The following is a 25,357-nucleotide window of genomic DNA, read 5'->3' as shown; positions in this document are numbered from 1 at the left end:
GTGATTTGTTGCATTAAAAAAAAATCTTCTTTTTTTATTTTAGAAACAGAAAAGATCCCTGTAATGCGTGGACAGTGGTTTATTGATGGGACATGGCAACCTCTGGAAGAGGAGGAAAGTAACTTAATAGAACAGGAGCATCTCAACCGCTTCAAAGGCCAGCAGCTGCAGGAGAGCTTTGACATGGAAGTATCAAAACCTGTTGATGGGAAGGAGGGTAAGATTGTTTAGATCACTATAATATGTTTTTTGGACACTTGGGATCTGGTTTTCTTAAGCAAGAATATGATCTGTATTGGTTTTCCATTCTACATAGTGGGAACCATCAGTTTGCTCTCCCATTTTTCAGTACGTCTCGATGTGAGATTTCCTGCTGCAGCACATTTGATGAACACTGTGAAAATTGTATTTATGGATAAACATCATGTTCCCATTTTTGTTTATGTCTTTTAACTGTGTTTGAGGTCTCACTTCAAACTGAAATCTCTTGATGGGACAAAAAGAGTCAGTGTCCAAATGCAGACTGGTTAACAGATCTCTGTCCAGCATCCCTATTTTTGCCCTAAAGGGAGTAGTGTCAGTTTTACAGAACACATTTAATTTTCCATTCTTACTCATTCTGTGAATTTATTAGTTTTCGGCTTTAGCAAATCTTGGGCATTCATTCTGTTGTGGAAGTCCTTATGTTTTAATGACCAGGCTGAGGACATTCACTTAGAGTTGCTGGGAATCTCAGTCCAATGCATGGAACATTTTTAGGAGTAGATTTCTAAAATTACTGATCTGTTGTTTAACATAGACAGTTGATTGGGTTGCTCAGAGTAAGTATTGCACAGCAAAAATTCAGTGTTTTTGGCTTTCACACTTTACTTCTGTTGGTTGGTTGTCACTTGGTGAACAACCTACAAACCACGAGCTGCAAGTACAGAGGCCTCACAATATATTTCAGTAGGGATTTGGTTGTGTTACTCTTTATAAAGCAGCTTTATTTTTTAACTGCAGCTTTGTACAAAGCAGTTACACAGTGTAGGAATGGCTGTGTTTGGGCCACGTGCCCACACAAGTAAAAGCTTGTGAATAAATTGGAGGCAAGGCAATATTCAGGGGAATTCTGTAATCACTGTAAGGAAAACCAGAGTGTTATTTGTTTTTCCAGCATTTCAGAGAGTAGTTAAGTTTGTGACTCCCCTCAAAGCTAGTGAGGACTTTATGAATATATTTTTTTTTCCTATTTGTACTACTTTAAAAGATTTTTTCCTCTGGTCTAGCCTGCAGTATGGTGTTCTGCTTCAACAGCTCTGTCAAAAAGGTGGATAAAGTGATGTGACCCCTGAGCCACAGCACTGTACCAGTACAACCCCCCTTCTGGGAGGCACTTTTACCTGTGTTTGTGTGTCTGTGCTGATTTACTGTTCCAGTGTCCTGGCACAAAGCTCACCATTGTTAGTGGCAGGGTATTGTGCTCTTACATGGAAAGCAAATCTGTGTTTTCCTGAGTGCTCCCAGCCTTTGGTAGCTTAATTTCTTATGGAAGGATGGATGGCTTCAGTGGTACTTGGATTCTCCTTATTTGGTAAGGGAGAGAAATCTGGGATTTTTAATTTTTTTTTTTAAGAAAGAGAACAGAAATTTTCAGATTTGATGTTAGGGAGTTTGGGGAGAGTGATGAGAAAGAATAATCTCTGATATTTGTGAAAACACAGAAGTTCAGAAAAAGAAACTCCAAATTCAGGCACCAGTGCCTTTTCTAAAAGGCTAAAAGAGAAAAAAGCAAAACCAAAAAAAGTAAACCCAAGCTGTGTATGCCATCACTTCAAATGGAATATGTGTCGAGTCACTAACATCTTTCAATAGATTTTTTTTTTTTTTTGTAGTAGTAGGAGAGTTGCAGGAAAATTACAGCTGACAGTGTGTGAAAAGTGGTTTTGTCATTATAATATGCCTCTCCATACATCCTGGATCCACTGGCATCCATGATTCCCATTTGCAAAGGCACTGGGAGAAGCTTTGTAACTTGCATTATTATTGCTGGTGGAGTAAACATAAGTAGTTGGACAAGTGCTGAATTCAGTTTATAAATTCCCTAAGTGCTACAATTTGTTGTAATTGTGACCTGTATGAAACAGATTTTGGTCCCATCAAGGTTTACAGGGAGCTGTTATCTATGGTTAGTGAAAATCAGAATAAATCTGTAAATATCATTGGGAAGCAAAGTGACTGTTCTCAATGATATGATAAAGCACTGAAGGGGATGAAAAACTAACCATGTCCTCTAATTGCTCAGCAAAGTTAATACAAGCTGCTGTAACAGTCTGTTAGTACTTAGAATTTCAAAATAAACCCAAAGTAAGTCAAATCCAGTGATTTTATTTATTAATTCTGCTCCTGGATTGCAGCATGTTAACAAGGAAATAACTAAGCTTCATCCAGGGCTTTTGTTAGGATGATGTTTGATGATAGGATGAATAAATGCCCCGTTATTAAACTCTTAATCCAAGCAAACCTTCCTCTGAAAAAGAGTCTCCGACCTGTGGCCTATAAATAACATAATGCCCGTGCTGCATTCCTGTGGTTTTTTTGGGGAGCATGACAAGCTTTAAATGCTGAAGGTGACAGAAAGTATGTGACTGTGTCCTGTATGACAGTGAGTGATTTCTCATGCTCTGTTTTCCATGGGGCACCCTGGATATCACTGCTCCGGGGGGACATCCCGCTGTTTGCTGAGCAAACTGTAGTGGAATTTTGATTTCCATCCTTACAAAGTATTTAATTCCATGCCTTGCAAAATGAACTGAGTTTATGGTGCCTGATGTTGCTGACTCCTCTTGGTGTCTGATCCCCTTCAGTGCATCACCTGTGTTGTTATGGCACAACACAGAAACGAAGCACCTTATTATCAAAAAAAAGGTCAAGGTTGGGGGGATTGTCTCCCTCTTGTGCTCTTGTGAGACCCCACTGGAGTTCTGTGTCCAGCTCTGGGGCCCCCAACATCAGAGGAATGTGGAGCTGCTGGAGCAAGTCCAGAGGAGGCCATGGAGATGCTCCGAGGGCTGGAGCTCTTCTGCTCTGGAGCCAGGCTGGGAGAGCTGGGGGGGTTCACCTGGAGAAGAGAAGGCTCCAGGGAGACCTGAGAGCCCCTTCCAGGGTCTAAAGGGGCTCCAGGAGAGCTGGAGAGGGGCTTTGCACAAGGGCCTGGAGTGACAGGACAGGATTAGATGGGATATCAGGAAGAAATTCTTGTGTGTGAGTGTGGTGAGGCCCTGGCACAGGATGCCCTGAGAAGCTGTGGCTGCCCCATCCCTGGAAGTGTCCCAGGCCAGGTTGGACAGGGCTTGGAGCAACTTGGGATAGTGGAAGGTGCAGGGGGTTGGAATGAGATCTTTAAGGTCCCTTAAAGTATCCAGTACAGCTACAGGAGGAAACTGTACTATAAAATAAGGAATTAGGGGTTGGGCTGCATTTTGGCTGCTTTGCAGTGAAGCTGAACCTCTGCACCTGCCTTCGAGTTCATGCAAATCACACATTTGCACAACTGCAAATCTGCAGGTTCGGGAAGGCACCTTCTGGCTTGTCATTACATAAAGTAATTTTACATAATTTTTATGAGCAAAACGAGAATCATCACATTGTCATTTTATAGTTGGATCAGGGAGCAGAGGTTGGGTTCAGCACCCAAATCTGTGCTGAAAACAGTCAATTCTAATGACACCTTAAACCCCTAAATGAGATTCTGCAGTGCTGTAATGTATTATATGAGCTTCCAGGTCTGATTGGTTGTTCTGCTGTTCTCTTAACAGAGATATTGTAGACAATACTGGGGGACTTTGGACCCCCACGGATTAATTTGTCAAGTACTTGTTTTTGTTGTTCATCCAGGCAACACTAGGCTTTTTTGTATATTGACTTTGCTTGTCCTTCTTAAGAACAATTCATTCTTCAGACTTTACATGTGTAAATTAATACCAACACAAGACATAAGGCAACATTTTAAACTGAATTCTTAGGCTCAAAATTTTAAATATTCAACATGCACATCAGCCCTTAAAATGTGGAAATATCCGAGGTGTTTATTTGATCCCACTGAGGATGGGTTATATCCCTGTGCAGAAAGCCTGACCTTTCTTTTACTGCATATACCAAGTGATTACACTTCAGTATATCACCACTGGAAAATAATTCTATTAATACTTCTGATAAAAACCTAGTTGCAATACTTGTTCTGTGAAGCAGTGTTTAATCTGAAATAATTTTGAAGGGGAAAAAAATGTAGCATAATACCTGTTTAGCAGTGAATAAGTCTAAAATTTACGTATTTAAAATAATATTTAGAAAGTGCCTTTCCTGCATATTTAGGCAGACAGTGAGTTCAGGACCTGTCTGAAGGAGTCCACCAAAGGAGCAGCTTTTCTAGAGATTTCAGTCATATCAAAGCTTTGTCAGCTAAAACAAGTTGAGTACCTATCAATCATCTTTTTCAGAGATATTCTTTAATGAGGATGAAATGAAGCTGAAAGCTTAATTTATGTGGCAGTAAGGTAGGAATAGATGTAGTTCATTGTTTTTGCATGGAGAGATGCTCAAAATTCAGCTGGAAATCACCTGTGCAACATGATTCAAACTTGAAATTGGATCCAACTTCAAAGCTGATCCTACTCTGCATAGAGGATTGGAACAGATGGACCCCAGCAATCCCATTCTGTGATCAAGTCTATGATTCCATGATAGCTGATAAGAAATATGGGGAAGAAATCCTGTGAGAATCAGAATTAATGTTTTAATGCATTGCTTTTGAGACAGCATAAGCCTGTTGGGGTTTTTTTCCTGGGGAATTTCAACATATGCTTAATGCCACAAAACCTATAAAAGTTGCATTTGGAACAGCTGATTTTTTTTGTCTTAGATTTCAAATAGCATTTTCTCTCTTCATAAAAAGTTTATATGGGTTTTTGTCACAGCTAAGTTAACCTTTAGCTGAGAAAGTTGAATTCATAGAAGCAGAGCGTGGTGCAGACCAGGAGGGATCTCTGAAGATGGTCTAGTCCAGCCTCCCTGCTGAGAGCAGGTTGCCCAGGATGTTTCCCTTGGGATTTTCAGTATCTCTGACAACAGAGGCTCCACAACCTCTCTGGGCAGTCTGTTCAGTGTTTTACCACCCTCAGCACAAAGAACAGTTTTATTTCTACTTTTTCATGAATTTCCTTTGTATATTCTTCTTGAGTGTTGCATTCCCACAGCCAGTAAAATATTGCATGGACTAAATTATTCCATGGAATCCCAAGTAGCTCTGAGCCTAATTTTCCTCTCCTCTAGAGAACTGATGGGCAACAGTAAATACACTTTATTGACATCTGCTGACAGAGCTGTTTGCTGAGTCCTGGACCAGGATAACTGATAAAAGCATGGAATATCACTCACTTGTACTGGCTTTGAGTTACTGGATCAGAGTATTGCGTGCTCCTGGGGCCTTGCAGAACAGGGTAAAAATAGGATATTTTGTCTAATCTAACTTTCAGTGATCCTCTTACACTTTTTTGGGGAAAAAAATAGAGCTGTGCTTAAAACTGAGTTGTTTAGTGTACATTTATAAGGGTTTGCTGTGTTCTATCCAGTACCAAGTAGGGTGATGATGTTTTTGTCCCAGCTCTCTCTTACTAATGCCTTTAGCTTTGTTGTGATGTCATGACTGGTTATGAACACTGAAGAAGCTGAATTTGGCTAAATTCTTCAGCAATTAAATCTGGGACCTGACACTTCTGCTACAAGATCTGCTTTTTAAGTATATACTTTTTTTTTTTTCCAGAAAATGTGCCAATTTTTTTTTTCTAAAAATGGTGATACTAATGAAAAAAATGACACCCCGTTTAAAAATTTTACTTTGAAGCTCAGTGTTTTTACTTTTAGTTCTCTACTACCTCCCTCCCTTCTCCCTCCCTTCTTTGTTCAAATGGAGAGGATATAAGGAGAAATCAGATGCTGCATGTCTTAAGCGAAAGCATTCCCAAGGTACAGTAATTGTAGATTTCTTTTTTTTTTTTTAGTACTCCTGGCTTAGGAAGCTTTAAATTCTAGTCTGCTTATATCAGTTAAATGTGTTAGATTAACATGCTTCAGTTTTTTTGAGCTGTATTTGTGCCATTTCCTTCCAGATGGAAGGAAAGAGCATCTTAAATCTTAGAAGAAAAGTAGAAGTGCTGTGAATCTTAGAGAGTAGATGCTCACAGTGTCATGCAGAAATGGTGATTATAATTGTTTGTTGGCTGATGAAAACTCTAAACATTTGTTTCTCACACTCTTTATATGTGGTTTGGCTTTTTCAGTAAAATGAAAGCAACTTTTTTAGAATTGCAGCAGGCCTGGTATGGGATAATTTATGTCAGAGAAGGAACAGAGGGTTTATACCAGACAACGTTTTGCTTGCCGCTTTCTTTTGGCTAATAATCTATAATTTTATGTTGTAAATTATTTTTACTGCAGCTTTTGTGTGAGTACTGGAATGAAATGAGATACAGGCATAGGACATAAAGAGGGAAGCTGCATAAAATCCATGGTAAAGGCTGCTGTGTTGCAGAAAACATCCCTGACCTTAGCAGCAGCTGATGTTGTGCAAATTTAATTCAGAAAGCGGGAATAAATCTTACAGGAGCCATTTAATGATTGCAGAAGGCTCAGAAGTTCTTGTCACTGGGCTTTCTCTGCCACCAGTTAAAACCAGTAGTGATTAAACTTTCACTGACTGCAGTGACTGTGGAAAATCTCCTGGAAAGACTTCTGAAACCCTCAGTTTAAAATGTAAATGCACGTGGTAAGTTCAGAGTTATTCTTGTTGTACCATATATTCTTGTAGCTCCTGGGGATGTTGTAAAGTCTGAGAATTTATTTTGACATGCATAAATGTTTGCCTTTTGACTTCCTTTAATTATTTTTTTTTCTATCATTGGGTTCAAATGAAAATGCTTGAAATCAAAATGTTTACTAGGAAACTTTTTCCTGCTTCTTCTCACACATGGAACTCAAGTCTGTTAAAGGTGAATAAGCATAGCTACTGTCTGGATAAGCAAGAAAGGACTTCTATGGTTGTAATTTTTTTTTTTTTTAATTATTTTGTGTGTTTTTTTCCTCAAATCATGTTCAGTTGTGGTAATGAGCGTGCTTGAATTAGAAGTTGAAAGTAGGTGCCTGTGTAACCAATAGTGACACTGAGGAATGGAGAGGTGGTGAACGAATATAAAAATGACAGCAGTGTGAAGCAGCCCTTTTTAATTCAGAGCAATAGCCTTTTAAATGACTTTCTTTTTAATAAATAAGAAAAGGTTTTTAAATCTACCTCAGGTTTATGTTCCAGACCTTCGGTGTTAAAAATGAACAGCAGCCAAATTATGCTCTCAGCTACTTGAACAATGTGCCAGGCTTTTGTGTAGCACCTGCTGCTTGCAAGACAGATTAATTTAAAAATCCTTGGAAAAAAAGAAGGCAGGAAAAGGTTTTCAGGCAGTCTGTATCCTTCCTCTGGTCTTCAGCCTGACTGGAATGACAGTGCTTTTGTCACTGGAGGCAGTATCAGCTTTGAGCCCTTCAAAGATGCTTTCCTTTGGATTGATTTTGACTTGAGCATAGTCAAATTCTGGGAGAAGAGAATCACCCCGTGCTTCGGTCTTGGCAGGTGAATGAAAGCATCAAGTAAAAAAAAAATGGTACTTACCTTAAAAGATATTTAATTTTGAACAGTTGTAACAGAGATGCCACGTTCAAGTACCTGTCTGTCCACATGTGGTGCTGGAGGTGTCCAACCCCTCAAGCTCTGGAGCTGGGAGGATGTTTGCACGTGCAGGGTGCACACTCCCAGCTTCTCCACAGGTTTTGTGAGCAGAAAAAATAGCACAGGATTTCTTCTGCTCAGTTGTTCTCCAGTTATTTTGACTCAAGATGAATTTCTGCAGCCTAATTGAAATCAACTTCTTCAAGGCTTTAGGAAAATGGATTCTGGATTTTAAGTTTTACAGCTTCGTTTTTCATATTCAAACTTTTTAGAGGGATTTTTTTTTTCTCCCTCTGGATTCATCTGTCTTGCTGAAAACTGGAGGTTTGTGTGATAGTAACCATTGATTTCTTCTGCTGAAAGAAATCCTTTCTTGATCCCTCTCACTTCCCCTGTGCTTCTTTCCTTGTTTTTCCATGACTTCGCTGCTGTCTTCCAGCACCTCTAGTGGGGTTGGGCCTTCCAGGGACTCACATTGTAGGTGTTTTTCTTGGTTAATATTCCTAAAAACTGTTTCACTTCTAGTTTCTGGCTACAAAGGAACACAAAATTTGGTCTCATTTCTGTGGACTTGGCCTTCAATCCCAAACTAGAATCACAGGATGGTTTGGGTTGGAAGGGAGCTTAAAGATCATCTAATTCCAGCCCCCTGCCATGGGCAGCGACACCTTCCGTTATCCCAGGTTGCTCCATCCAGCCTGGCCTTGGACACTTCCAGGGATGGGGTAGCCACAGCTTCTGTGGGCAACCTGTGCCAGGGCCTCATCACCCTCACAGCCAAGAATTCCTTCATTACATTTAATCTAAATCTCTCCTTCAGTTTAAAACTCTTTCCCCTTGTCCTACCTCTATCTCTCTGTGTAAAAAGTTGCTCCCCTCTTTCTATAAGCCCCCCTCAAGTACTTGAAGGCTGCTGTAAGATCTCCCTGGAGCCTTTTCTTCTCCAGAAACGTGTGCAGAGTACCTGGAGTTTTCTGCGCCTGGGGAAGATGCACCTATGGAGGTGTCCATGTGAATGCTTTCAGTGTCAAAGAAGTGTCATGTAGAAGCAAAGCTGCGAGGAATCCGATCCAGAGAGAGATTCCTGTCCCCATGGCTTTACGAGAGACCTTTCATCTCCTGTGTCTGACATTCAGAGGTGCCATAGGCACAGTCACGTCTCGGTGAAGCTCAGCAACATCCCAGCCAGGTGCCGTGGAGGCAGTCCCCAAATGTAGAATGTGTGCTCCTGAGGGACCCAGCAGGCAGAGGAACGAACAAGGAAGAGCATTCCCCCGTGCCATTCCCACTGCCTATTCGGAATTCTGCAGCTTGGCTTCCTCAGACATGCCTTGGTGACTTCCTGACATGCTGTGACATCTCTTGGTGTGAAAAGCTCCCGGGGTTGTCAGTTTGAGCACCTCTGCAGCACGCAGGAGGTTTACAGGAAAGAGAATGTTATCTCCTTGTCCTCAGGAAAACATTTCCCTTCCTCAGGTTCAGTTTCCCTTCGGGTTCAATTTCAAACCAGCCACGGCAGCCCTTGTTATCCCACACCTGTGGGATAGCACAGTTTGCATATTTATTTTATTTTAGGATGTTTCTTTTCAGACTTATGGCAGATCGTCTCCAATGACAGGTTTTCGTGTTCCCTGTCTCACTTTTAACACACCCTGGGGCTGTCAGCAGCAGAAGTTCCTTTTGGTTGAACTCTCAAGTATCTTAATAATCTCTTCACTGTCACATAATCACTGAATAGACTCACAGAATGGTTTGGGTTGGAATGAACCATACAGTTCATCTCGTTCCAGCCCCCTGCCATGGGCAGGGACACCTTCCACTAGACCAGGTTGCTCCAAGCTCTGTCCAACCTGGCCTGAAACACTTCCAGGGATCCAGGGGCAGCCACAGCTTCTCTGGGCAACCTGTGCTGGGGCCTCACCACCCTCACAGCCAGGAATTCCTTCCCAATATCCCATCTACCCCTGCCCTCTGTCAGTGGGAAGCCATTCCTCCTTGTCCTGTCCCTCCATCCCTTGTCCAAAATCCCTCTCCAGCTCTCCTGGAGCCCCTTTAGTTACTGGAAGGGGCTCTAAGGTCTCCTTGGAGCCTTCTCTTTTCCAGGCTGAACACCCCCAGCTCTCTGCTGGTCACACTTCTTGTGATGCAGCCCAGGACACATTTGGCTCTTTGGGCTGCAAACACACATTCCTGGGTCTTGTTGATCTTCTCATCTGCCAACACCCTCAAGTCCTTTTCTTCAGGGGTCCTCTCAATCCATTCCCTGCCCAGCCTTTTTTTGTGCTTGGGATTGCCCTGACCCAGGTGCAGGAGCTTTCACTTGGCTCTGTTGAACTCCATTTGCAGCTCATCAGTACTTCCATGTCTTGTAGTTGATTTTGATACTCCTTCAATATGCATGTTTAGAAAAAACACCATGTTCTTCCCAAGTGAGAGTAATTAACACGGGGCACAGAAAAGCTACTTCTTCCTGTATATATATTTTTTTTTTCCTGTAGAGAGGCTGGACTTGATCCCAGGAGGAGTTTGAGGATCACTCCTCCCTAAATTGCTGTTCTTCCATGTTCATGGAGTTCTCACTAGATTGCTGCTTGCTCTGGCCACCTTAAGCTGCCATCTCTGCTCTTCAAAGCCAGGCTTGTTTCCATTCCTGTCTTGCTCTGTCAGTGTAAAACAACGATATAATTACAGTTATTTTTAGTGAATCAGATGTTTACCAGGGCTAATCCTCTCCTAATCCCCTTGTTTCTTACAGATTTCATTTAGTTTTTCATCAGTCTGTGTCAAGTCTGTCTGCCTTGGCAAAGAAACAAAAATTATCAGAGGAGAAAGGTCACAACATCTGGCTGCACGTGGCTGGTTTGTCCTGTGGCAGAGTTAGAATATGAGATCACGATGGCTCAGGCTTTCTCAGAATGTTTTTAAAAGAGTATAAAAAATTCATTTGGGTGGTTCAAGTAGGAGACAGGTTAGAGCTCTACTTGCTATGGAAAAAACAAACCCCAAACAGCCCCTCTGGGTGTTTTCCATGACTTTGGACTTTTTAGCAAGACCAATGACAGTTAAATAGCAATTTTTTTGGGCACAGGGCTGTTGCTGTTGTCAGCACACCCCATATTAGACGAGAGCTAAGCAGCAGATTTCCAAACTCTGGTGAAATCCGAATTCCTTGTGATACATCTCGGGTGCTACTCTGCCCCTGCGAGCTCCAAGCCTTGGATGATTTTGATTTGCATTAAAACATTCCTGTTGTGCTTAATCCCGACAATCAGGCAGCGTGTCATGAGGTCGGTCCCAGAGCTCAGTCAGTTCCAAATCTGGAAAACACAGTAACTGCACAGAAAAAAAAAAAAAAAAGAAAAGAAAAAAGCACACTGGAGCTCTTAGTGGCTTTTTGAAAGAGCTAAATTCTGTTCTGTGCCAGAAATTGCTCATTCAGAGCCTCACTGGGCTGCTTTTCCAGCTCCTGGATGTTTCTGAACGGAAGAAATGCAGGAGGTTTCTAGTAATGGGGCCTTGAAAGCTTCTGTTAGTGCAGAGCAATCAGACCACAGGATTTCACAGGAGAGAGGACTGAAATTCCACTTTTTTTTTTTTTAAGTGATGAAAGTACCTGGAGCAGCCACCTGCTCCTCACACCCACCTGCAGTATTTCAAGATCCATTCCCCTGTCCCTGTTTTTTAAGAGAGTATTTTGGAAATCTGCCATCCCAAAATGAGGGTGGGAGGAGATTGATGTGAAGTGTCCTCACAGGTGCTCTCCAAACTGCTGCGTGTCCTGGTCAGATTAATCCTAAATGTAAAAATTTCTCAAGGTAAGAAATAATAAGAATTCAGGTATAATGGAGCTCTGTGTTTTAACCCGTGTGTAAATTACCCTTCTCTCTTCTCTCTCTGTTTAAAGAGGATTTTTCTTTTGTCCTTTACCCATATAAATGAAATATTGTTCCTTTTTGCTGCAGCTATTCACAGTCTAAAGTTGAGTCGGAACCACGTGGACTGGCACAGTGTGGATGAAGTGTATCTGTACAGTGATGCAACCACATCCAAAATTGCAAGGACTGTTACACAAAAGTTGGGGTTTTCCAAAGGTAACACTTCTCAGAGTTTGTCAAGAATATTGTAAATACCAGTGTTTTAAGTTTTTTTTTTTACTTTAACACTAGAGGAAAGTTTGAAGTTTTAGTATGTGAGTAGCCTGCTTTGGCCATTGCATTTTTTTATTTTATGTGAATGTTCAGAGTCCTTAGGTTGTGTACATTATTGTAACTAGATGTGAATTTTTAATTTTAATTTTATATATAGTATATATTTATTTTATTATATTTTATTTTTAATACATATTTTATTTTGGCTGTGGCATTTAGCATTACATAACAAATACATTAAAATATTACAGTGGCAGAGCAGCAGATACTGTAAAATCAGAATTATTACTGTAGTAATATAATATTACAGTTCCCTTTGCAACCTTAACTTTACCACTGTGTACTTGCATATTGTGATGCATTTCTTAAATCCATGATCATACCTTCACTCTCACCATCTCCTGCCCTTTTTTTCCATTCATTAAACAGACATATGAACTGAGAGAAGGGGTGAAGCATTTAGAAAAAATTAGAAAAATCGACATTTAGAAAAAATTATTTGCAGTAGGAATAATTTCCAGTAGGAATTCAGACTCATTTAAGCTCAGAACTCCCAGTCATAAAGCCAGCAAGGCTGAGATGGTTGGAAGAGAGGATGGTCCCTCTCAAGGAAAAGGCAGATTATTGCCAACCTAGAAAATTGGAATTTTTTTTCCTCTGTCATGTCCTGTGCAGGACAGCTGCCAAAACAATAACATAAACATCTGTTTTGTTCCTTGGCCTCTGAAGAGGCAAGACCAGGTAATAGGTCTGGCTTTAATCTCCATGCCTCTGTCTTGTAATTATGCCCTCTTAACCCCCCCAGGGCTCTTGGGTGGATACTTAATTAATGTTTGCCAAAAAAATAGTATAATTCAGTGCTTCAGTTCCAGAAGAAACGAAGTAATTTATCCAAAACATGATTTGGAAAGTGTATAATAAATAAAAAATCTGTTGTAAACAATTTGGGGGCACAAGTATTAAATAGAAGACTAAAGCTGTCTTAGGTGAAAAAAGTCCTTAGTGGTTTTGTGGTGTTTTCCTCCTCTTTAGGAACAAAATCAGCTGTTTGTTTCAGTTTTTGAGACCAACACTGGTGCCAGGCTCTGGGTCCCCTCCGTGGGTCTGTCACTAGAGGGGGATGGAGACACACAGTGCCAGTGGGTTTATCAATCCATCAGCACAGCAGGGAGAAAATACCCATATTTACCCTGGGTAATTGATTTTTGGTTTGGCCACTGAGCTGGAGAACAAGTTTGCAAATTTTGAGGTTGGATCAGCTTGAAATAAAACATGTTTTCCCCATCAAAATGAAAAATCGTGAAGGTTTTCAACCAGCTCTTTTAATGGGGGCAGATGCAATGGTGACAATTAATTACTTACACGGCCAGATAATTTCCATGATTCTTCCATCCATAGGAGTAAGGTGGAGATAAAAGGAGGTTTAATGATGGAGACACCCAGAAGAAGAGTTTTGTGCTGTAAAAGTGGGTGGACAGTTACACAACTGTTTTCTAATTGTTTTTCGAAACATTTCTCAAATTAGTTCTTTATACAGTGGAAATGGCCTTGTAATTCATTGACTGATACAATTAACATCACCCAGTTGCTGAAATCTTTCAAGAGTTTAAAAGTGGATGTATTTAAAAATACGTGATAGCCCTTTAATCTTACAGCTCTGTGTTATAGAATCTTGTTTTCAAAGTGCTTTAACAGTGTTGGACTGAGAAAAGCCAAGCTTCTGTCAACAGGTGAGACCTTTGTACTTCACAGAATGTAACTGATGTGGGATAATGTTCTTTCTGCAGCTTCGAGTAGTGGGACAAGGCTACATAGAGGCTATGTAGAAGAAGCCACATTAGAAGACAAACCACCACAGACTAGTCACATTGTGTTTGTTGTGCATGGTATTGGGCAGAAAATGGACCAAGGAAGGATCATCAAAAACACAGCGATGTGAGTGCTTTGTGATGTTTGAAGTAGCCTGAATATAAATGACAGCACAGCCTTTGGTTTAAGCCAGACCTTTCCCTGTTTCCTTCTCCTCCTCTTTCCCCTGAGTCGTTAATCTTTATGTTGTGGGTACACTGTTTTCTGTGTTGATTGGGTGGTATGGACTCAGGGAGGGCAGCTGGGAGCAAGAAGAGCAAAGATTTAGTCTGGTTTTATGGCCAATACTTGTGACTTTTAGGGAACTGGCCCATGAGAGGACGTGGCCTCAAGTTGCACCAGGAGAGGTTCACGTTGGATATCAGGAAGAATTTCTTTATGGAAAGCCTTGTCAGGCACTGGCATGGGCTGCCCAGGGAGATGGTGGAGTCCCCATCCCTGGAAGTGTTCAGGAAGAGACTGGACGTGGCACTCAGTGCTCTGGGCTGTGTGACATGTTGGAGATTGGGCACAGGGTGGACTTGATGATCTTGGAGATGTTTTCCCACCTAAACAACTTTCAGTGACTTTGCTGAGCAGGGAGAGGTTTTCATTTGGTCAGAATCAAAGGGAATGTCATACCTGGGTGAATTAAGTAGATATCAACTGGGAAGAAAGTGACTGGGCAGAAAAATTTTGCTTCATTAGTATAGGAAAGTGGAATCTCTTGTTGTTCCAGCTGGTTGTCAGAACAGTGAGCAAGCAAAGTGCATACTGGTAAGAGAGGGGAAAGGGGGAACTACCAGGAGTGTTGTTATTCCTAACAGGACAGAAGCCCTTCACGCAGTTGGAAGGTGTTTCTGTGAGACTGTTCATGGAGTTCTGTGCCGGTTGAAAAGTAAAACATGATTGAAATCTTACCAAATCTTTTCCGTTAATGTCTTTTGTGAAAAGTGGTTTGAAAATGGATTTTGGTTTGACATCTAACTCAGCTAACTCAGAAAGCCAGTTAGGGTGCTGGTGAATGGGAAGAGAAATCCCTGAGATATGGGGAATTATGTTTCCCAGAGAAGCTGTGGCTGCCCTATCCCTGGAAGTGTTCACAGCCAGGTTGGACAGGGCTTGGAGCAACCTGGTCTGGTGGAAGGTGTCCCTGCCCATGGCAGTGGGTTGGAACGGGATGATCTTTAAGGTCCCTTCCAACCCAAACCATTCCGGGATTCTCTGTACCTGAAAAGATGTTTGAATATTAGAAGAAATTGTAAATTGTGGTGACAACATTGTGGGGGACAAGGTGGCATTGAGGAATCCTTCGTTAGCTGAAAGAAGAGGGTAAAAAAGTGTTAATTACAGATCTGTATTGCACAGATGGTTCAGTCGTGTGCCCCAAATAGTTCCACGTTCCATCAAAGCTGACAGAAACAACGACAGACCCAGTGACTCCTGTGGAAGTGTGTGTAGAGCTGGGACTGTTTTGTGGTAGGAGCTTTGTGAAGCTCCCTTTGAATCCAGGATGGGAATGTAGGTCAGTGCTCTGTGGTGTGTGCCATCGTGTCAGCAGGCTCTCGTGCTCCTGCAGCTCGTTCTGCCACTCCAGTGTCCTCTGGTGCGGCAGAGTAAACTTTCTGATGTCACTTCTGTGTCATTTGTCATGTCAAAGCAACAACCTGCTGCTCCCCAGTCCCCTCGTTCTGCCACTTCGCTGCTCTGTTAGTCATGTTATTGAAGAGCAAGCAATCCAAACCAGAGAGAAAACACTCCACAGCCCCTGATTAAAAGTTAGTCGTGTAATAATAAAAGTTCAATTTTTGTAGGATGCAATTACACTGGGAATGAAAATACCCTAAATATAAGTTGCTGCTTTAACAGCGACGAGAAATAAAACTTCCACCTTGGAATCATTAAGTTTTTCTGCTTTGTCTTTCTCCTTCCCCCATTTTCCATAAATACAGGGGTTATATGGGTGGATTAACTTCAGCTCAGGCTGCAGTGCAGAGATGTTCATTCCATAAGTCCTGCTTTAATTGGCAGCCCAGTATATGAAATACTTTCTCAAAAAAGGAAACAAGATTTTATGTGCTTCAGTAAATCTCTCTCATACCCTCAAGAAATATCAGACAGTATTGCATAGCCTTTTAAAATGCTAATTATTGGCATAAATTGTGCATTCTCTACAAAGTCTGCAAATTAGAGCATCATTTTAGATTGAAGTCTCTCTTTTTTTTTTTTTCTTTTTAGATTGAAGTCTCTCTTTTTTTTTTTTTTTTTTTTTTTTTTTTTTTTTTTTTTTTGTAAATAGCTTAAAACTTACCAGTGAAGAACATCCCATATGTTCTGAGAAGAAATTTTAAAGGAAACGTCTGCCAAGCTCTCACAAGCCATACTAACACTTTCTGTTAGCACCTTCATCCCTGATATATGTGTGCTGTTTGGTTTTGTTGGGGGTTCTTTTTACGTTCTTTTACATCAGGGACATCAATCAGATGTGTCCTTTTGAAAAATAAGATGAATACGGAGAAACACTTTTTGACCGTTCACAGTGTAAAGTGGAAACCAAGGAGAAGAGATGTCAGTGGGGTTTTTTTACTTTTTAAAGGCACATTCTTTAGCAGGAAATTTGTAGTTGCAGACACGTTAAATCTGTGACTCAAGCCACAGGTCTGTCCTTCAGTGTCACTGCTCTTTTCTTCCCTTATCAGTGGCTGGGTACCACCAGCACATGTAGAAGGTCCTGTCAGAGCTCAGCATTGTCTGGGGCTGTGTTCAGCTTTGGAGGACTTGAATCTTACTTGGGATATAAAATCACAGAATCCCTGAATGGTTTGGGTTGGAAGGATGCTTAAAGATCATCCAGTTCCAACCCTCTGCCTTGGGCAGGGACACCTTCCACTGTCCCATCCCAGGTTGCTCCACCCTGGCCTTGGACACTTCCAGGGATCCAGGGCAACCACAGCTTCTCTGGGCAACCCGTGCTAGGGCCTCACCACCCTCACAGCCAGGAATTCCTTCCCAATATCCCATCTATCCCTGCCCTGTGGCAGTGGGAAGCCATTCCCCTTGTCCATTCCCTCCATCCCTTGTCCAAAGTCCCTCTCCATCTCTTTTAGAGTCCCTTTAAGTACTGGATGCTCCATATGATGCTCAGGTGAGACAACCACCATGACACCCTGCGTTTTTTTGGAAATGGTGCTTGGAGGGTGTGCTGGTTTAAGAGTTAACCAGCAGGGGAAATGAACTCAACTCAAAGGAGAGATTATAAGTCAGAATAACAATTTACTAAAATAATACAGTAAGTACAATCATACAAACAAACAATTGGTCTTAACCCACAAAACCCAAATGTATAACCCAGTACCCTGGGGCATGAACAACGTGGGGTTCCTTGGGCCCCGCTTGAGTCCAAAGTAAAGGGAGAGGGGAAGAACCTGCTGGTGGGAGAGCTGTTGCAGTCTGGTCAAAAGTGGTGATTGCAGTGAGATGCTGGGGGGAGAGCTGTTGCAGTCTGGTCAAAGTGGTGATTGGAGTCCAGTATAGGGTGGTGATCCAAGTCTGTTTGAGAGCGATGAGCCGCAGTCCTTCTCTGGATCCCACAGAGTGGTTAAAAATGTTCCAAGACTCCAAGATTATATATCCTGCAGTTCAGGCAGGAATGCTCAGCACTTCCCTCAGGGCGGGGAGTTCCACAAAGGGTGTGAGGACAGGAGCATCCTCCTATCTCACAGGCCTCTTAACACCTAGTTTATAGCCTGAGGAGTCAGGCTCTATGGGCAGATGGTGTAAATGGTTCATTGATAACAGTTTCTGGGAAATGGCATGGAAGGCTATAGAATACACAGTTTTGGGTTACACCCATACCCTGATGAACTGGTCTCAGTTGTCCTAACTAGGACAGAGGGACTCTGGGATTTCCAAAAGGGAATGCTTGTTCAGGTGCCTTTCATTTCTGCCATCCACAAAAAAATCTCTTGTCCATTTTATCTTTGCACTGTACATTTATTGTTGTTTCTATTGGGCTTCATTCTGCTCTGGGATGAAACTTCTGTGTTTATTCCAAGCTGTGTGAGCACAACAATTCATACACAGCACAAGAACGTGGCCTCACCTGAACAAGGAGTTGTAAAAGAAATAAAAAGAAAGTGCAAAAATGCACTTTATAACCCAGGCATGGAACACTCTGTAACCCAGGCCAGTGAGAGACACCCACCCAGAGCTCATTTGACAGGTTCTGTCCTCAGGTTACCGCCTTGAGAAGAACCTGGTGCAGCTCACATGATGCTTCTGCATCATTAAGCAGATCCTGTTGGTTACAGAGGTGAAAACAGAACTCTTGTCCAGGGTAATTTAAAATTGTCTGCACTAATTTCATTAAGGAATGGAGCTCAATCTCCTCATTAATGTGGTCGGGTGCTGTGGTTGCAGAGTATCCTGGAAGTAGGTAAATGGAAAAGATGGACTTTTATCGATGGTTGGGTGAACAGTTCTGGGGTAGATGTGACATAATTTTGTTTCTTCACTGTGTAGTTAAACACATTTATTATCTAAATGTAGCACAGCAGCTGGTGCAACAAGCTGCTCCTGTCAGCACCAATATTAACTGGGAACTCATCTGGGAAGAGACAGTCCCTCTTCCAGGCTAGAACAGTGATTCAGCTGCCCCAGCATGAACAGAATAATGTGCTGTGAGCTGCTTTGGTAGCCTAGAGATGGTTATTTATGGAGAAGACAGTATATTCTGTATTTCTCTGTAGCATAAACCAAGATATTATGGCATAGTGTACTTAATTGGAGGGGGTTTTATTTGCCATCAGGTGCAGAATTCTGGAATTACCAGGTTTATGATAAAGTAGATGTTAGATTTAAAATAAATAATTTTGGCATATCTTTTTATTTTACTATATGCACTTTCATGTTATTATTTGGAATATATTTTTCACTGAAACCTCACCTCTGATTTTGTTGAACTTGTGCTTCTAGATTCGGAGGGGGAGATGTCGTTACGCATGTTGAATGTAGTTTAGAATTACAGAATGGTTTGGGTTGGAATGGGCCTTAAAGTTCATCTAATTCCAGCCCTGCGTCGTGGACAGGGACACCTTCCACTATCCCAGGTTGCTCCAAGCCCTGTCCAACCTGGCCTTTGACACTTTCAGGGATGGGGCAGCCACAGCTTCTCTGGGCAACCTGTGCCGGGGACTCACCGTCCTCACGGGGAAGAATTCCTTCCCAATATCCCATTTTTCCCTGCCCACTGTCAGTTTGAATCCACTTCACCTTGTCCTGTCACTCCAAGCCCTTTGAGTCCCTCTCCATCTTTCCTGTAGGCCCCTTTAGGTACTGGAAGGCCACAATTAGGTCATCCCAAAGCCTTTTCTTCTCCAGGCTGAACAATCCAAATTCTCTCAGCCTTTCCTCATAGCAGAGCTGCTCCATCCCTTTAATCAACTTGGTGGCCTCTTCTGGGCATTTAAGAAAAGTTTACTGTCCATGTTTCCAACCTCCTTAACAAAATCCTGTTGTTTTACCTGGCTAAGGTAAAGGTCAGACCTTTCACCTGACTTGGGTAGAGCTCAGACATTTAGGCTGACTCTGAATTTCATCATCTCCTGTGCTTGAGGGATGAATGAAGAAACTCTGCTGTATTTTTCCATAAGTGCTGTAATGTTGTGTCACTTCTGGGCTGCTCTCACCCTAAAATTGGTCTCTGTCTGCCTCTGTCTGGATTTCCTCTTTGGATTCAAAAATTCCATTTGTCTGTGATGCTGTTTGTAGCACCAAAAAAATGCTGCCTGCATAAGCAACACCATCTTGGTGTAATCACCAATTATGTTTTTATTGCAAGTCCCATTAGAAAACATTTTAATTGTGGATTATCATTATGATAATTACCTCAGAATAGCTATTTTGGTACATTTCCATTGCTGTGCAGGTCCTTACAGAGCCTCTCAGAGGCCTTTCAGTGCATTGATATATGCTGCTGGAATCTTAAATGAAGATTTCCTGGGATTTTTTTTTTCTATAATTTTTAGCTTTTCAGATACTTGGTAGCTTTATGTTCCATTTAAGTGCTTGCATTGCATTAAATACATATCACATGCTTGTTTTTCATCCTTCGGTGCTGGTATTAATTCTGAATTAATTATCCAAAAAATTGGCTTACAGGTTTCAACTTGAGCTTGTCTTGCAAGAGAAGTTCAGCCCAAGAGGTAAAAGGTGATAGTTAGGGCATGAAATACTTTTGTAACAGCTTGTTTTGTGTATATTTATTCTCTAACACATGGCTGCATGTTGGACACAAGCTTTAACAGCCTGCTTAGGACTTGGGGTGTCTCCCCAGGTCTGTTCTCATTCCCATCCTCACCCCACTCCTTGTTTCTCCCTGCTGCTGCCCTTTGCCTGCCCACACCAGCACAACTCTGTGCTCCTGTTGTGAAGTGGATCACTGCAAGGGGTCCAAAAATGTGGAACTCCACCTGGAAGATGGGAGCAAGTGGGAAATGCCAGCGGGGATAGGGAATGCCTACTCTGCCCTATGCCAAAGGCAGCATCTCCCTGCAGGGCAAGCTTTCCTGCCCTTTGGAAAGCAGTGCTTGGAGGGAGGCACTGGAAGCACCTGGATCTCCCAGGCTTGTCTCAGGATCGTATGATCAACTAACTAAGCAGCTTGAGTTCCTTTGATCATGCAAAATCCTGTTACTCTTCAAAAGGATGAAGTGTGAGTCACGCTGGTGCTTACTTTGTTTGCATCCCAGAATTTCCATCTTTCCTCTGAAGTAAAATGAGTCTGTGTGTGTCAGAGCAGTGTTTTTCATAAGTCTGCTCTGAGAGCAGCTGGATCCCTGAAGAACAGTGGCAGAACATGACTTGTGTCTTGCAGTTGCTCTTTGAAATCCGACTTGAGTTGGCATTTCTGCAGTGCAGCTCAGATTTGGAAAACAGACGCCCTTTCATTTCCTCTGGCTGGAGCAGATCTCAATTTTTATTACTCATGCCGGCTACTCTCACTTCAACTTACCCAATTTAGCTCAAGCCAGCCCTGAGTTTCCTCAATAACTCGTGGTATTATTTCCTCAAAGAGGCGATGAGGGCTTCCCCTCCATTTGAGGGAACTCCAGGGTGGTGAAAGCAGTTGGGGAATAATTTAGAACATGATTTACCAGTGGTGTGACCAAAATCCAGGAATAGATCCACATGGTTTTACAAGAAGTAATGAGAGTTTAGGGCTTTTTTTCTGAGAACATCCCATTGCCCTGTCTCTTAGAATTAGGGTGACAGGATAAGGGGTAATGACTTTAAACTGACGAGGGCAGGTTTAGATGAGATATTGGGAAGAAATTCCTCACTGTGATGGGGATGGTGAGGCACTGGAACTGAGGAACAACTTGCCCAGAGCAACTGTGGCTGCCCCATCCCTGGAAGTGTTCCAGGCCAGGTTGGATGGGGCTTGGAGCAACCTGGGATAGTGGAAGGTGTCCCTGCCTATGGCAGGAGGTGGAACAAGATGATTTTTAAGGTCCCTTCTAACCCAACCCATTCTGGGATTCTATGAAATCAGGAGTTCAGAGTAAGAGGTTGACTGCTGTGTTGCTTTTTAAATAAAAGACCATTCCCTTTTTCTTGGCCATGGATCATCTGACGGAAGAGCGTCTGCAAAGATATCTTGGGAATAAATGAGTAACTTCTTCAAGCCTTCAGGCATTTTGCTCTGTTACCAGCTATCAGCATCATTTTATGAAATTTGTGAACTAACATGGTTTGTAACTCTCCAGTTTTTAATGTAGAATTTGTGAATGCACACAAGTGAAACCAGTAGCATGAGATTAAAAAACCCCCGGCAATAATCCTAAATATGTTAACATATCCCTGGAATATACTCACTTAAGCAAGGATGAATACCTGTGAAAATAGGGATTTGTTATTTATTATTTTAATCAGAGAAAGGCAAGCCAAGCACATTTTATTTATGGTGAATCCTAAAGCGTCTATTTTCAGGCCATTACTTCTCATCTGGAAAATAGCAATATGTCAAAATTCTTTCTAAGATATGTGTTGCATCTGTGCCTGAGTGACTTTTTTCTTTAAAAAAATCATAAATTATAGTTATTTCTGTGTGTTTTAATGTATAGATTTAAGTAGAGGGATTTACCATCTAATAAAGTAGCACAAAATATTTATTTTTGAGGATTTGAACAGATAAGCAAGTGTATAGCAGGTCTGTGTGCTGGGGGTTTGCATGTGAGTGTAGCCACACATTCACAGTTTTCTTTGTATCAAACGATCAGAAAATGGGAGTGGGATGGGATGTCTTGCCCTGGGAATTGTTCCTGTGAGCAGGAGATTGATGTGACATTGCTGCTGTAAAATAATGAAAGAGAGGATAACTGCACCTCTGACAGTGTTTGTTTGGGAACATCGGACTGGATTGGCTCTGAAACTGTAGTGGAAAGCATAAAAATGAAATGTTTTAGTAGCTACAGAGTTTGTAATCAAACAAACTTGAGTCAGTGGTGTGTGGTATTACCCAGCTCTGTAAGGTCAATGTGTCCAATGGGAGGGCCCTGCTCAAAACACCAGGAAATGGAGTTGCTGCTTGATTTGATGTCAGTGAGGGGGCAGGTAACAAAAATTGGTTGAAACAAAGCTTTTGTGCACTTCTACCAGGCTGGATTTTGCAAGGCATAAGGAAGATTCACACAGAGTTGGGTTTTGGTTTTCTCATGGACCAAGTGCTTGTAAGTGTTTGGCCGTGGTCATTCAGGCAGAAGAGAAGGCTCTGGGGAGACCTTGGAGCCCCTTCCAGCACCTAAAGAGGCTCCAAGAGAGCTGGAGAGGGACTTGGGACAAGGTCCTGGAGTGACAGGACAAGGGGGAATGGCTTCCCACTGCCAGAGGGCAGGGCAAGATGGGGTATCAGGAAGGGATTCTTGGTTGTGAGGGTGGGGAGGCCCTGGCACAGGTTTCCCAGAGAAGCTGTGGCTGCCCCTGGATCCCTGGAAGTGTTTCAGGCCAGATTGGACAGAGCTTGGAGCAATGTGGTCTAGTGGAAGGTGTCCCTGCCCATAGCAGGGAGTGGAACTGGGTGATCTTTAAGGTTCCTTCCAACCCAAACCATCCTGGGATTCTGTAAGTTTGGGACTATTCTGCCAAAGGCTGGATCGTGCCCAGACAACCTCCCCCAACATGAGGGGAAACCTCCAGATCTGAATAAAATTAGGTTTTACATTTCATAAGATGTTGGATGACACAAAGCTGGCACAGCTTTTAGGAGCACAAACTTGAAGCTTTTCCCAAAAGCTTTGGCAGAATAGCAAGGCTGCACTATTTTCTCCAAATCCCTGTATTTGGCTTTAGAAAGAAGACTTCTAGTTAAAAAGAAAATCCCCCGTGTTAGTTTGTCTGTGAGTAGCTTTAATAAGACCTGGACCCTTTCAAACAGAAGGAAGCCCTGTAGCTCTTGGTTGAATTTGAAGATGGAGATGTCTAATAGCTATTCCTCCATAATATTTCCAGCTGCCACTGATATGTAAATAGTTTGAATGGCTTTTTCCTGTACTGTTAGGACCAGGTTATTTACCCTTTCCTTCAGTTGAAGCAATTATTACTGTGTAGAATTCTCTGCTTTATTCATACAGTATTTCTATGCTTTCACTGCTTTTAAGTCAAGCAGCTTTATTTTGCTGCTTGGCTAATTTCCTGCTAAATTTAGCTAGTTCTGAACTCACAGTGTCATGGTTTAAGCCCAGCCTGAATCTAAGCACTATAAAGCCTTTTGCTCTCTCCTCCCCCCCAAAGTGGGATGGGGAGCAGAGTTGGAAAAAGGTAAAACCTTTTAATAATTATTAATAATGTAATAATTATTAAAATAATACATTGATTATTCATTATTTAATAATTGTTATTATTTTTAATAATAATAATAATAATAATAATAATAATAATAATAATAATAATAATAATAATAATAATAATAATAATAATAATGGGGGAACAAAAACCCTGTTGGAATAACTCTGGGTCAGCTGTCCTGGCCGTGTTCCCTCCCAGCTTCTTGTGCAGCTCCTCGCTGGCAGAGCATGAGACACTGAAAAGTCCTTGACTCAGGGTAAGCACAGCCAAAACAACCAAAATATCAGTGTGTTATCAACACTGTGCTCATCCTAGATCCAAAACACAGCACTGTACCAGCTACCAGGAAGAAAATTAACTCTATCCCTCCTTCACGCAGAGAAAGTTAAGCTGACTTGGCAATACCAAGGAATTGTTGGCATTTCCAAAGAATAGGTGTGTTTCTCTTTTTGGTTACTCAGGGAATTCCAGAAATGTTAATGTATTCACTGAATTTTTATCTTCTTGATAATCTAGAAATTTCCTGGGCTGAAGTTGGGCTCTCACATAAGTGTCCTCAGAGGCCTGTTGTGTGTGGGGGTGGCAGGGAGGGCTCAGGTCAGCTCAGGCCTTAAATCAACCCTGATTTAAGCAGATCCTCTTGCTGATTTATTTTTTTTCCCCCTTATGATGGAGAGGACTTTCTGCTTTATTTAAACCTTTACTGTCTCGCTGGATGAGAATCCAGGAGATTAGGAGTGCAATCACACCAGGCTTTAAAAATAGAGATGCTGAACAGTTGTATTTCTTGGCTCTTTGGTCAGGCCATCAGTAACTGCTTTGGAAGAAAGGATGTAAAGAATGCTACTTCCCTCTTCCCCCTTTTTTTGTCCCCCTTCCCCTCTTTTTTTGTCCCCTTCCCCCTTTTTTTGTCCCCTTCCCCCCTTTTTTTTGTCCTCTTCCCCCTTTTTTTCTTCCCTTCTCCCTTTTTTGCCCTTTTTTCTTTCCTTTCCTCCTTTTTTATCCTTTCCCCCTTTTTATCCTTTCCCCCTTTTTATCCCTTCCCCCTTTTTTCCCCTTCCTCCTTCTTTTTTTCCCCCTTCCCCCTTCTTTTTTTCCCCCTTCCCCCTTCTTTTTTTCCCCCTTCCCCCTTCTTTTTTTCCCCCTTCCCCCTTCTTTTTTTCCCCCTTCCCCCTTCTTCTTTTCCCCCTTCCCCCTTCTTTTTTTCCCTCTTTCTTCCCCCTTCTCTTTCCCCTTCCCCCTTTTTCCCTTCCTTCATCAGAAAGTGTCAGTTATAGAAAAGTGTTTTCACTGCCTTCTTCAAAAATGTGTTACATTATTGGTCTGCTTTTTTAGTAGTATAGCAGGCTTTTCTTTTTCCTGGAAAAAAAATATGATAAAGAAGAAGAAATAATTGTCTTTGTAGAAAATGTTTATTTCAAGGCAGTAATTTTCATACACCTTTCTGGCTCATCCTCCTCCTTTTCAAGGGGGCTGGAAACCCAGCACTGCTGCCCCTTGGTTTTATTTAGTTTGTTGTGCTCATCCTCAAAAATGCTTATACCATTGGGAGCCAAAATTTGTGTCAAGGAGATAAAGGCAAATATAATACTTTCAGTTTGGATGCTGAATGGTTTTGATAGAATGCATGGATATTTAATATCTTGGTTTTCATTTTGTGCTGATGGATCTTTCACACAACACAAAGTCACATTTTTACAAGAATATAACGTACTATTATTCCCCTTTTCCCTCAAACAGCAGAAAGGGTCAGGTATGGTTT

The 25,357-nt window shown here is 41.8% G+C and overlaps 1 protein-coding gene across 1 annotated transcript in view; it reads left to right on the top strand.

Moving 5' to 3' along the window:
- DDHD1 (DDHD domain containing 1) overlaps nucleotides 1-25,357 on the top strand; it is a 67,142-nt gene that overhangs the window by 16,198 nt on the left and 25,587 nt on the right. The window contains exons 2-4 of the mRNA XM_027724428.2: nucleotides 44-217; nucleotides 11,719-11,847; nucleotides 13,692-13,839. Of these exons, the coding sequence (XP_027580229.1) occupies nucleotides 44-217; nucleotides 11,719-11,847; nucleotides 13,692-13,839 (451 nt within the window). The remainder of the gene's footprint in view (nucleotides 1-43; nucleotides 218-11,718; nucleotides 11,848-13,691; nucleotides 13,840-25,357) is intronic.

Source organism: Pipra filicauda, unplaced genomic scaffold, assembly GCF_003945595.2.
Source record: "Pipra filicauda isolate LSUMZ 115617 unplaced genomic scaffold, ASM394559v2 scaffold235_size1210477_pilon, whole genome shotgun sequence".
Classification (NCBI taxonomy): domain Eukaryota; kingdom Metazoa; phylum Chordata; class Aves; order Passeriformes; family Pipridae; genus Pipra; species Pipra filicauda.
The sequence above is the reverse complement of the archived record's forward strand: the minus strand, read 5'-3'. Positions and strand labels throughout refer to the sequence as shown.